Genomic DNA, 12,416 nt, shown 5'->3' with positions numbered 1-12,416 from the left:
GGAAGCGGGGAGTCACAGCAGCATGTCCAAGGCGGAGGCGGGGGTGGAAGGGATATGGCCACAAGTCCCTGTCACCAGGACACATCCCACCTGCCTGCTCCACTCACAGCCAGGATCTGCTTAGTGTCGCCCGGCCGCTGACCTTTCACACTGACACACAGGCCTGACTTCATCCCAGACACGTGTCTGGGGAAGCATCTGTGCCCTCTCCCGGGGCCAGAAGGACTCGGGCAGTGGACATGAAGGGAAGCTGAGGACCGTGCCGTGGCTCCTGGGCATGGCCAGTGGAAGCTTCTGGCTTCCCCCCACCGCAAGGGGGATTGCCTGGCTTGTGGCCTCTGCAGACACATTTTTCCAGGAGCTTTCTCAAGCAGGAAGTGGAATTCCTCCTTCCCACTCCCCCAAACCTCCAGGCCAACAGGTGGACAGGCACAGGCCCTCTGACACCGTCACGAGAACCCTCCACGAGGCAGGCACATGGTTGAGGCAGCTCCAGACCGAAATGCTGCTGCTGTCCGTGAGGGCTCCCCGCCCCCCCAAGTGAAGACAATTCCTCTGGCTGCCGGGAGATGATGCAGCTGGGACAGGGTGGGGCTGCAAGCCACCTGAGGATCTCCCCCGAGCGTGTCCGTATGACACTTCGTGTCCTTATGACTCCTCTCCCGCATCTGCCTGCCGAGGGCTGGCTCTGGGGTTGTGGTGGAGGACAGTGGATTTCCAGACCTTTCCACCCCCTTACGTTGCTTCTCTATGGGCACAGATCTGGGCGCACAAAGCCCGAGACAAATCCTTCCCTCTCCAGCACACCCTGCTCCCACAGCACTGGTCCCACTGGCCCAGCCCTCCGTCTGCTCCCCCAGGTCAGCCGAGGCTGAGCGCCTGACACAGGGTAGAAGGGCCTGGCAGGCCTCTGCCTCCCTCCACCCCCCCAGAAAGGCCCCCTTGTTGCTGCTGTGGGGTCGTGGTGGTGCATACGGTATTCCCCCCACCCCCAGCAGCTCTGCTAAGATGCCCACCTAGGTGGGAGTCTGAGGAGCTATCTTTGAACAGGGTGGACAAAAAGGGTTCCCCCCCTTCCTCTGCCCACCCGGCAAACTCTGAGTCCCGTCATGCCTCCCTGTCACAGCCTTGGCCTAACAAATTCCAGGGGTGGCTGCTGGGAGCTCTGGGCCCAGCTTGGGCGGGGGGTCCTTGGTCCTTCCTTTCTGCTGCTGACACCAGCAACACGAGAACGTCCCACCCTCCACGGCTGGGCACCAAGAAGACTGGAGGGGAAGGTACCCGGCAAGCAGCTCAGAGGTGCGGACAGCTGTGACAGACCACGGCACACACCCTCGCCCAAGTGCGCCCTGGAAAGCTGTGTCTGCACCTCTTGCCTGGCTGAGGCCCGGCCGGGCAGCAGGAGGCAGGGCCTCGGCAGAACCAGCCTCTGCAGGGCGAGCTGGGCCACGCAGGCCTCCGGAAGTCAGGATTCCAGCGCCCGGGCTGGGGGTTGTGAGCGTGTGCTCTGGAGACACCTGAAGGACTCCCCCCGCCCAGGCGGCCAGAGGGGTGGGGGATGGGCACCTGTGCCAGGGCCTCTGGGGGCCAGGGCAGGTGCGCAGCCCCACAGACCCCCGAGGGAACTGGATGGAGCCCCGGGAACTCCCAGCGGGTGGGACGTAGGTTCTGGAGAACGGCCTGCCGAGCGCCCGGGGCATGGCCCATCCAGGTCTCGGTGAGAGGGGCCGAGCGCAACCAGAATCCCTCGGAGGACACCAGCCACTGCCCCAGAGAGACCTCCGTGATTTCAGAAAGATGCCTCCCTTTCAGTTCCTGTTGCAATTCAAAACTAAAGCAGCTGTCCTGATATCACTGCTGAGTCCTGAAGAATTTCCTGCCTCGGCGATTTTAAGGGAGCCGCAAAGAAGGCCCTTTGTTCCAGAGGCACAGAGGGAATGGCAGCCGCCCCGGGAGAGACCCCGCGGTGGGTCAAGGGCCCTGTCCGGGGACTGGAGTCCCTAGGCGGGGTGCCCATGGCAGAATCCCCAGCACTGGCCGGGGACACATTTATTCTGTGTCCTTTGCTCAACACACCGGGCCACTCCCCACTTGGCAGGGCTGGGGACCCCTCCTCGGAACTGGCCAGTGGGCCCTCTGTGCCCAGCGCAGGGTCAGCACGGCGGGGAGGGATTCCCCAGGGAGGCGGGCCGGGGAGACCGCGTGTGCTGAGGCGACCCAGATGGCATTTATAAATCCACACGCTTCAGGGCAGGCACAGGAGGGGCGCCTGGACGGGTATGAGGGTCAGGTTGGTTCTCTGATGAAAGATCATGGAAGGTGCTACACCTGTTTCTCTGACATCTTTCCTGTGAACACCGTGATGCCTCAGAGCCCAAGGGGGGCAGCGGACAGGGCTCCCGGCCTCCCAAAGCCACCAGCAGTTTTTGTCTTGGGGGGGTGGGGGGGCGGAAATCCCACATGCGGGGACTTTAAAACCAACCAGTTTCTATTTGAGTTCCTCATGTTGGAGATTCTTCTCCTTCTCTGTTCCGCTCTTTCTCTCCCTCCCCAAAACCCACAGGAACCTCTCTGGAAATGAGAGTTTCTGATGACACATTTTCCCATGTTCTCTGTAGCTCCCCAAATTAGATTATCTTCCCAGTTAATGCTCTAAATTACATTTCCACTGGCAGACCAGGCCTGCAGTTTAATGAGCTGGCCCCTGGGAATCACGGGCTGGGCCCGCCCTGCGGAGCCCGTCTGCCCTGAGTGGGCCTGGTGCGGTGACAGGTCAGACACCAGGGGAGCCTGAAAAATCCCGAGCATCTCCAAACAAAGGACTCAGGAGCAGCCCCAAGCCAAGCTCCCACTGGAGGAGCGGGGGTCGGCGTCCGGGGTCATGGACCCATTTACGTGCAGAACCATGCTGGACAGCCCTGGTCCCAGGGTCAGCTCCATGCTGAAACAAAGCAGACCCACAATTCCACAGCAGGTCACTGTCCTCTTATTGGAGTGTGGCCTGAGTGCTCTTGTGAGCCCTTTGCTTTTTCTTAAGAAGTTTCTATCTCTGAGCCAAGAGGCACAGTGCTGCTGAGAAGTACTTTGGAAATAACCCAGTGTTTCCATCTAAGGTCCTAAGTGAAGCAGGGTTGAGGTGGAGCTGGGAGCCTGGGAGCCAGAGCGCCAGCCAGCACGAGCCGGCCCCCCGTGTGCCCGCAGGGGACCTTCTCCACGTCTCTCTAGACCGTGCATGCTGGGGAAGCCTGCCTCTCTCGCATTTGTCACCTGGTGGGAAGGCACGTGTCCTCGGACACGCAGCTGTTTTAAATCCTGACTTCAGAGTGGCATCCAGAACTTCCCTCTGCCGGATCACAGTCACCTGTGGGCCCAGCCCAGTTGCTACGGCAGCCATGACCTCAGGCAGGAGGCACTGGGGACCTCTGGCCTCCTGACTTTAGGGGTGTCCACCCCCAGCTTTAGGCTGGGCCTGGATCCCAGACCCAGCGACTGCCCGGTTCTGCCGCTTTCATCCCACCGACATCGCCAGCTGCCCTTGGCTGAGGGCGGGGTCTTTCCCAGCACCTGCCCCTTTGTCCCACACCTGCCTGGCCTGCAGCCCTCCAGCCTGGGCTGGGAGAATTCCCTGGGACCAGCCTGTTATCTGGCTCTCCGCCTGTGGGCCCGCGGCCTAGGGGTCCTGCTCGTCTGCTGGCCACTGTGTTCCTTCATGCTGATGGCTCTCCGGCCCGTACATGCAGCTCTCCCACCCCCGGCCATGCCTGGTCTTCTCTCTGGGTCCTTGCTCTCATCTCCACCCAATCATTTGGACAAGCCTGCCTGCCCCAGACCTCTGCGGCTCCAGGGGACTCTGGAAAGTCTGCCCTTGGCTCGAGAACCAGACTTGGTATCCCACTGCAGACGGACCTCACCAGACCCCCTGGATGTTGGCAGGGGCTCAGATGGCCACGAAAGGCCGTCATTCACCCGCTCCCCCCGCCCACTTCTGTGAAGACAGAGCATCGCCACACCACCCTTGAGAACCAGGAGGGAGCCATCTCGTGCCCCTGGGGAGAGTCAAGAGCTGAGACTCTGGACCCCAAGAGACCTTGCCAGCTGTGACCCTGGGCAGACAGAGTGGGGATTACAAGTGTTCTGCCCTCCCGCGGCTGCCGCTTACTTCCATGAGACGACACGTGTTAACCGATTAACACGGTGCCCGGCACACAGTAGGTGCTTAACAAACACTAGTTGTAACAACGTGGTAAGTGAGCAGTGGGTAGGCAGTGAAGTCCCACTGGTGGTTCTGGAGAAGAAACTGATGTCGTACAGGCAGGCAACATGAAGAAGGTTTGACACGGACTGTTTACGAAGGTGCAAAGCGTAGAGGGGCATTACATAGAACAAAGTGGCATCTCCACTCACTGGGGGCAAAGACGGGCTCACGAATAAACAGGACAACTGGGCAGCTCATGTGGAGAAAGACAGAATTTGCTTGTGGTTCGTCGCAGAATACAGTCCAGATGGCTCAGCGACCGAAGAGAAAACATGGGGGATTCCTCTCGAACCTCAGTGTGGGGAAAGGCTTTCCAGCCGTGACTCAGACCCAGGGGTGATAAAACACTGACGCACACAGCTGGATGGAAACAAGATGACGGGGCAGCAGCAACACGGGAAACAGAGTCAGAAGACAGCTAACAGGCTGGGAGAATACATCTCACGTGTGTTGCAGACAACGGTCCTAATGTCTCTTCTAACATAGAGAACTCTTCAGGGGCGCCCGGCTGGCTCAGTCGGTGGACCTGCGACTCTTGGTCTCGGGGTCGTGAGTTCGAGCCCCACGCTGGGCATAGAGTTTACTTAAAAGTAAATCCATTTAATAAAATAAAATAATTCTTTACAAAGGACCAGAAACTGGGAAAGGACACGAACAAGCATTTACAGAAAAGATCGATGAACGGCCCTTAAACCTCCAGAAGGTGAACTCGTCGCTGGAGGAAGGCGACAGCGTTTCTCGCGGATCGGATGGTGAGGACGCAGGCCTGACCACGCAGGGCGCCGGCCGGTGGCAGGGAAGCTCCCTCACACACCGCCAGCGGGGACGCCGAGGCCGCAGCCCCTCTGGGGGGACACAGGCAGTGCCTCCCAAAACGTGCTCTCGCCTCAGACCCCGTGGTTCTGATGCCAGGCGGCCACCCTGGAGGTACAGCTCCAGCAGCAAGAAGGTGCAGGTGCTCGAGACTGTGCCCTTCCACGCTATCTGAAATTGGAAAATACGGGGGACACCAAACGCCTGTCCACAGGAAAATGCTTGGAAGATGAGGCGAGGCGGGGCGCCTGGGCGGCTTCGTCAGTTGAGCGTCTGACTCTCGCTCTCAGCCCAGGTCACCATCTCACGGTTCATGAGTTCGAGCCCCGCGTTGGGCTCTGTGCTGACAGTGCAGAGTCTGCTTGGGATTCTCTCTCTCCCTCTCTGTCTGCCCCTCCCCAACTCGTGCATGCACGCCCTCTCTCTCAAAATATTATCCAGCTGTAAACATGAGTGAGGGAGTTCTCCATGCACTGGTAAGAATTAATTTCCAGTATACGCTGTTAGGTTAAAAAAAAAAAAAAAAGGAAACAAAACCAAAGTGCAAAAAGAATATCTATAGTAAAATACACTCCACGTAAGAAAGGATGCGAGAGAAAAATTCGTACACCGGCTGACCTGTGCAAAAGAAATACAAGGAAGACGCAGAGACGAGAGAGACTGGTCGCCCATGGGGAGTGGGTGGCGGTGGGTGGGCATAATGGGCCAGAGTCTGGATGAGGGGAGATGACGCTTCTCTGAACCCACCTTTGAGAACAGTTGTGACACAAAGCACAGGGTGACGGTCGGTTTTGTGTCAGCCTGGCCGGGCAACACCTCCCGGTTATTCAATCTCACACCAATCTGGGCATTGCTGGGGAATTTCGGAGACCTGCTTCCCATGCGTTGGCTTTAAGGAAAGGAGGTCATCCCTGATAATGTGGGGGGGCCTCATCCGGTCAGTTGAAAGGCCTTACGTTGGGGCAAGTTAAGAAACTCTGCCCCCCGGGCTACAGCATCAGCTGTGCTGGCCTGTCCTGCAGATTTTGGACTTGCCAGACCCTCCCCCCTCCCCAGTCGCATAAACCATAAACCGATTCCTTGAAATCAATACTGTTATTACAGTAACAATATACAAATATCGTTGTTATTCAGCCTCCCCCCCCCCCCCCCCCACGGAAGCTCCAGGAGACCTCACCCATGTTTTCTCTCAGGGATAGTAAGGTCTCCCTGGTTACACGTGAATTCCTGACATGAGAGAGAGAGAGAGAGAGAGAGAGAGAGAGAGAGAGAGAGTGTGTGTGTGTGTGTGTGTGTGTGTGTGTGTGTGTGTGTATCTTGGCTTCTAAACGACATTCTTTTTTCTTTTTAACAAGTTCCATAGTTTGGGTTTTTTTTAAACCTTTTTTTTTTTATTATTTTTTTATTATTTTTTTTTTCAACGTTTATTTATTTTTGGGACAGAGAGAGACAGAGCATGAACGGGGGAGGGGCAGAGAGAGAGGGAGACACAGAATCGGAAACAGGCTCCAGGCTCTGAGCCATCAGCCCAGAGCCCGACGCGGGGCTCGAACCCACAGACCGCGAGATCGTGACCTGGCTGAAGTCGGACGCTTAACCGACTGCGCCACCCAGGCGCCCCTTAAACCTTTTTTTAATGTTTTTATTTATTATTTTTGGGAGACAGAGACAGAGCACGAGTGGGGGAGGGGCAGAGAGAGAGGGAGACACAGAATCCGAAGCAGGCTCCAGGCTCCGAGCTGTCAGCCCAGAGCCCGACGCGGGGCTCAAACCCACTGACTGTGAGATCATGACCTGAGCTGAAGTTGATGGTTAACTGCCTGAGCCACCCAGGAGCCCTTAAATGACATTCTTTTTTTTTTTTTTTCACATTTATTTATTTTTGAAAGACAGAGCACAAATCGGGGAGGGGCAGAGAGAGAATGACAGAACCCGAAGCCGGCTCCAGGCTCTGAGCTGTCGGCACAGAGCCCGACGCAGGGCTCGAACTCACAAACCGTGAGATCATGACCCGAGCCGAAGTTGGACGCTCAACCGACTGAGCCCCCCAGGCGTCTCTAAACAACATTCTTTAATAAAAGAAACCAGGGCTTCCTTGCAGAAACCGCTGCTTCTGGGGAGTGGGGAAGGGGGCAGAAAACGTATACGATGATCCTGGAAAATCTTGGGGTGCCAGAAAGCAAGGAGGTGCTCAAAGAAGGATGGGCAGGAGGGTGCGTCAGAGGGACACAAAAGCCAGTCTGATGTTGCTCCAAAGGCCTCGCTGGGACCATTTAAGGCCCCTCGGACCCACCCGGATAATCCGGGATAATCTCCCCACTCAAAGTCACCTGCTCAGCTACCTTAGTTGCATCTGTAATCTACTTCCCCTTTGCCATGTGACGTTGTGTGTACTAGGTTCCAGGGACTAGGACTCGGACCTCTCTCCAGGCTCTTATCTTGCCGACCACAGACCCGGGCCAGCAGGCCTCAGCTGACGTGCTGACATACCGTTCCCATGAGGACTTCTGCTTCCAGCTCCCTCAAATATCTTGATTTTCTTTTTAAATAAAAGAATGTCCTGGGGCGCCCGGATGGCTCCGTCGGTTAAGTGTCCGACTCTTGATCTCAGCTCAGGTCATGATCTCACAGTTTGTGAATTCGAGCCCTGTGTTGGGCTGTGTGCTGACAGTGTGGAGCCTGCTTGGGACTCTCTCTCTCTCTCTCTCTCTCTCTCTCTCTCTCTCTGCCTTCCCTGTTTGCTCTCTATCTCAAAATAAATAAATAAATAAACTTAAAACAAAATGTCCCAGCAACGTCGTCACCCTCAGCCCTGCCTCTATTCCCTTTTTGTTTTACCCCGCGGCTCGAAAGAGGGAAAACTTTCTTTGGCCTGACTGATCGTTACTCCCGTCTGTATCCAGAGCGCTACTGGGGACTGCCTGTGGTGGCTCCCATTTCTAAGACCACGTCACCCCTGCTTCTTTGGGAACACCACTGGCGTTACCCCGTCGGCTGCTGGGCCACCCGTGTGCGGGCCATCCGCACCAATCCGTGGTCACTTACTCAAGATAAGCGGGGAGACTGCTTTTCTTTGGGGACCCCACTGTGTCCTCCCTGGATTGTATTAATGTGCCATCTTTAATTTAAACACAAATCCCTCTGCTGAGGCAGAAGACCAATTAGACTAAAGCACAGGCTGTTCTGATGCTAGCACCTGCCTCCTCCATCATGCTCAAGTTCTGGACCATGCTCAAGTTCTGGACCAGGAGGTCCAGAACACCAAGAGCCTGGGCCCCGGGTGGGGAGAGCCCCCGACCCCACTGAGGAATGCCTGGGGCCCTGGATACACCCAGCGAGGCGGGAAGAAGGGCCCTTTGGCAGAAAAACTGAAGTCACAAAGGGGAAGGGGTTCAGTGCCAGCTGTCTCTGGTGGCGGTTCACAGGTCATGAAGGGTTGATGAAGCTCGGAGCCCCAAACAGGGTGGGAATAACAGCCTCAGCTTGACCACGGGGACCGAGGGAACCAGTGGAGCCATCAGTGCAAGCTGGGGCTCCTGTCACCGAGACTCAGCCCTTGGCCACTAGACGGTGCTCTCTGTTGTCCCCCGCACGCCTGCACGTGGATGGGCCACGAGCATCTCAGCTAGACATGGCCCAGACGGAACCCTCCCTCCCGGAGCTCCCCCTGTACAAGGCCCACCATCCGTCCTGGCCCCGGGTCATTGTGGACATGGCCTCCTCCCGTCCCCACTCGCTTATCGCTGGCGCCCTCCTTCGCCCACGGCCACATTCCGCCACCACAGACTTTGGCGAAGAACCCCTCACCGCGGCCGCGAGCGGGCTCCTTGCACCAGACCCTGTGGCTCCCACCCCAGCCACGTCCCTCCCGCCAGGGGCCACACGACACTCACTTGACGGTCTCGCCCCAGTCGCACCACAGCGTCTTCCCGATGGCCTCCATGTCCACCTGGAACTGGGTGAGGCAGAGCTCCTGGAGGAGAGCGCCAGAGTTGGCGTCCTGGCAGGCCGTGGCCATGAGGAGGTGATGCACTGCAACGAAGGGCCCAGGGGACTTTCAGCCTCTCTGGGACCCACCCACCCTCCCCTGCCTTCCCTGCACACCCTCCCCCACCTCCCCCCCACTGCACACCCTCCCCTGCCTATCCCCCCATACCCTCCCCTGCCTTCCCCGCCCACTCTCCCCTGCCTCCCCCCTACACCCTCCCCTGCCTCCCCCCCCACCGCACACCCTCCCCTGCCTTCCCTGCACACCCTCCCCTGCCTACCCCCCCATACCCTCCCTTGCCTTCCCTGCACACCCTCCCCTGCCTACCCCCCATACCCTCCCCTGCCTTCCCTGCACACCCTCCCCTGCCTACCCCCCATACCCTCCCCTGCCTTCCCCCTCACCCTCCCGTCTCCCCCCACCACCGCACACCCTCCCCTGCCTTCTCCCTCACCTTCCCGTCTCCCCCACCACCACACACCCTCCCCTGCCGTCCCTGCACACCCTCCCCTGCCTCCCCCCCCACCGAACACCCTCCCCTGCCTTCCTGCACACCCTCCCCTGCCTCCCCCTCCCCCCATACCCTCCAACCCTTCCCCCTCCCCCTCCCTGCCTCCCCCTCCCCCTCAGCTGACCACGGGGACTGAGGGAACTAGGTTCCAGGTTCCAGGTCCTAGGTTCCCTGCCTTCCCCCTCACCCTCACCTGCCTCCCCTCCACACCGCACACCCTCCCCTGCCTCCCCCCACACACTGCACACCCTCCCCTGCCTCCCCCCCCATACCCTCCCCTGCCTCCCCCCCCCCCACATCCTCCCCTGTCTTCCCTGCACACCCATCCCAGAACCCACTTCCACATAATCCCTGGAGAGGGAGCCTGTGGCTCATCCATCACCGCAGAACCCAGCAAGGTCCCTGCCTGCTGACAGTGGGTCTGACAGCGCCTCCCAGTGCTCCGTGGGGACGAGGCCAGGACTGACCGTCACAAGCAGCACCGGGCCTGGGTCTGATGCTCATGCACCACTCCATCCCTTGCACCTGATGCACTTCCCCACACCCCCACTTCATACATGTGCAAACTGAGGACCCCAGGACCAGACACAGGCTCCTCCCCTCAATGCCACCAGGCCTCTGGCCTACGTGGGCCAGAATGTGGGGTCCAGGCTGCAGCCCTTGGCCCCAGGAACAGCCTACTGGCTGCAAGGAGCTCCCTGCTCCCATCCCCTATGTCTGGATGCTTACCAGTTACAAACCAGGCTGACAAACTGTGACGTGAAATGTGTTTTACCCTCCCGCTTAATAAATATGAGCTCGAAAGTAAAAAGTTAAGGGAATGCACTGCCCAGATCAAAATTCCCTCGTCCCCCCTAAGCCCACAACTGGCTCTGGTGGCTGCTGGGCAGGTGGGGAAGACTGTCCCCTGGGTCCCCACCCCTAGGCCTCCCTCCTCTTCCTCTCCACACTGGACATCTGCTTTCTCCGCCTCCCTAGGGAACAGTGCAGGGCCAGGGTGGGAGGTCCTTCACATTCCCTCTTTGAGGCCCAGCCCACCTACTGCCCCCCAGGCAATGTTGGCCCTCTGCCCACAGGGCACCCCAGCCCCACCCCTACCATCACGGCTTTGCCAAATCCCTGGATGGAGACCGCAGCTGGGAAGCCAGGGTTGTACTAGGAATTCTTGGACTCCTTGCTGGGCCTCATGGACACGTGTGGACACTCAGCTGACCCTTGCAGCCCATAAGGCCGCAGGTGGGAGGAAGAGCCCACCCGAGGAGAGGCCGGCAGCCCTCAGGGCAGGTACACTGGGTATGGAGTTCTGGGGTCCCTGACTCTGAAACATGGCCTAGAAGGAGGTGTGTACTTGAGTGGGCTCGCCCCACGGCCCCTCAGACACCTGCCCCCTCTGCCTCCGTCTTCCAAGAATAAAATGCAAAGGAAACGGTCCTCTGGCCTCTACAATGCACAGCACTGCCCAAGCTCTTCACACCCACAGATATCTTGGAGGCAGGTCCTACTGTGATCATCAACTTACTAGACGGGAAACCGAGGCTTTGGGGCTCAGAACCAGGCCTAAGGACCCAACACCAGAAGAGGTGTAGGTTTGACTGAACTCAGCTAATGCCCAGTCCCAAGGTGTTGGGGACTAGGCAGGAAGCTGGGCAATATAGTGGAGGGCCTGACCTCTCTTTCACTGCAGACCTGGGGGAGAGGGCAGAAGACGAAGAGAGGTGTTGGGGGTCATAGATGGGGGTCATGACAGCAGGCTGTGAAGTGCCATTTCAGACTGCAGCTTCAGGGGGCTCAATGGAGAGTTCCTGGATGGGTGTTCCTGGTGGGTACATGGCTGGGTAGACAGACGAATGGGTGGATGGGTGGGTGGATGCACAGGTGGGTGGATGGATGAGTGGATGATTGGTTGGATGGATGGACATATGGCTGGGAGGGTGGATGGATGGATGAGTGGGTGGATAGATGAATGCATGCGTGGGTGGGTGGGTAGGTGCATAGATGGATGATTGGATGGACAGATGGGTGGGTGGATAGGTGGGTAGATGGATGGGTGGGTGGGTGGGTGGTGGATGGATGAACAGATGAATGGATGGGTGGGTGGATGGAGGGGTGGGTGGATGGGTGGGTAGATGGATGGATGGGTAGGTGGATGAACAGGTGGGTGGATGGATGAGTGGATGACTGGTTGGATGGATGGACATATGGCTGGGAGGGTGGATGGATGGATGAGTGGGTGGATGGATGAACAGATGCATGGGTGGGTGGGTAGGTGCATAGATGGATGATTGGATGGACAGATGGGTGGGAAGCTAGATGGGTGGATGGAGGGACAGGTGGTGAGTGGATGGGTGGGTGGGTGGGTGGACAGACAGCTGAATGGATGGATGGATGGAAAATGGATGGGTGGGTGGATAGATGGATGATTGGATGGACAGATGGGTGGGTGGATGGGTGGGTAGATGGATGGGTGGGTGGGTGGGTGGTGGATGGATGAACAGATGAATGGATGGGTGGGTGGATGGATGGGTGGGTAGATGGATGGATGGGTGGGTGGGTGGATGAACAGGTGGGTGGATGGATGAGTGGATGATTGGTTGGATGGATGGACATATGGCTGGGAGGGTGGATGGATGGATGAGTGGGTGGATGGATGGATGGATGGATGGATGCATGGGTGGGTGGGTGGGTGCATAGATGGATGATTGGATGGACAGATGGGTGGGAAGCTAGATGGGTGGGTGGATGGACAGGTGGTGAGTGGATGGGTGGGTGGATATACAGTTGGATGGATGGATGGATGGATGGACGAATGGATAGGTGGGTGGATGGATGGATGAGTGGGTGGATGGGTG

At 58.3% G+C, this 12,416-nt stretch overlaps 1 protein-coding gene across 2 annotated transcripts in view; it reads right to left on the bottom strand.

The window, feature by feature from the left end:
• Positions 1-12,416, bottom strand: part of RAMP1 (receptor activity modifying protein 1) — a 47,717-nt gene that overhangs the window by 20,925 nt on the left and 14,376 nt on the right. For both annotated transcript variants that reach the window (XM_043578322.1, XM_043578323.1), the window contains one exon: positions 8,962-9,100. In XM_043578322.1, the coding sequence (XP_043434257.1) occupies positions 8,962-9,100 (139 nt within the window). The remainder of the gene's footprint in view (positions 1-8,961; positions 9,101-12,416) is intronic.

Source organism: Prionailurus bengalensis, chromosome C1 (genome assembly GCF_016509475.1).
Source record: "Prionailurus bengalensis isolate Pbe53 chromosome C1, Fcat_Pben_1.1_paternal_pri, whole genome shotgun sequence".
Classification (NCBI taxonomy): domain Eukaryota; kingdom Metazoa; phylum Chordata; class Mammalia; order Carnivora; family Felidae; genus Prionailurus; species Prionailurus bengalensis.
The sequence above is the reverse complement of the archived record's forward strand: the minus strand, read 5'-3'. Positions and strand labels throughout refer to the sequence as shown.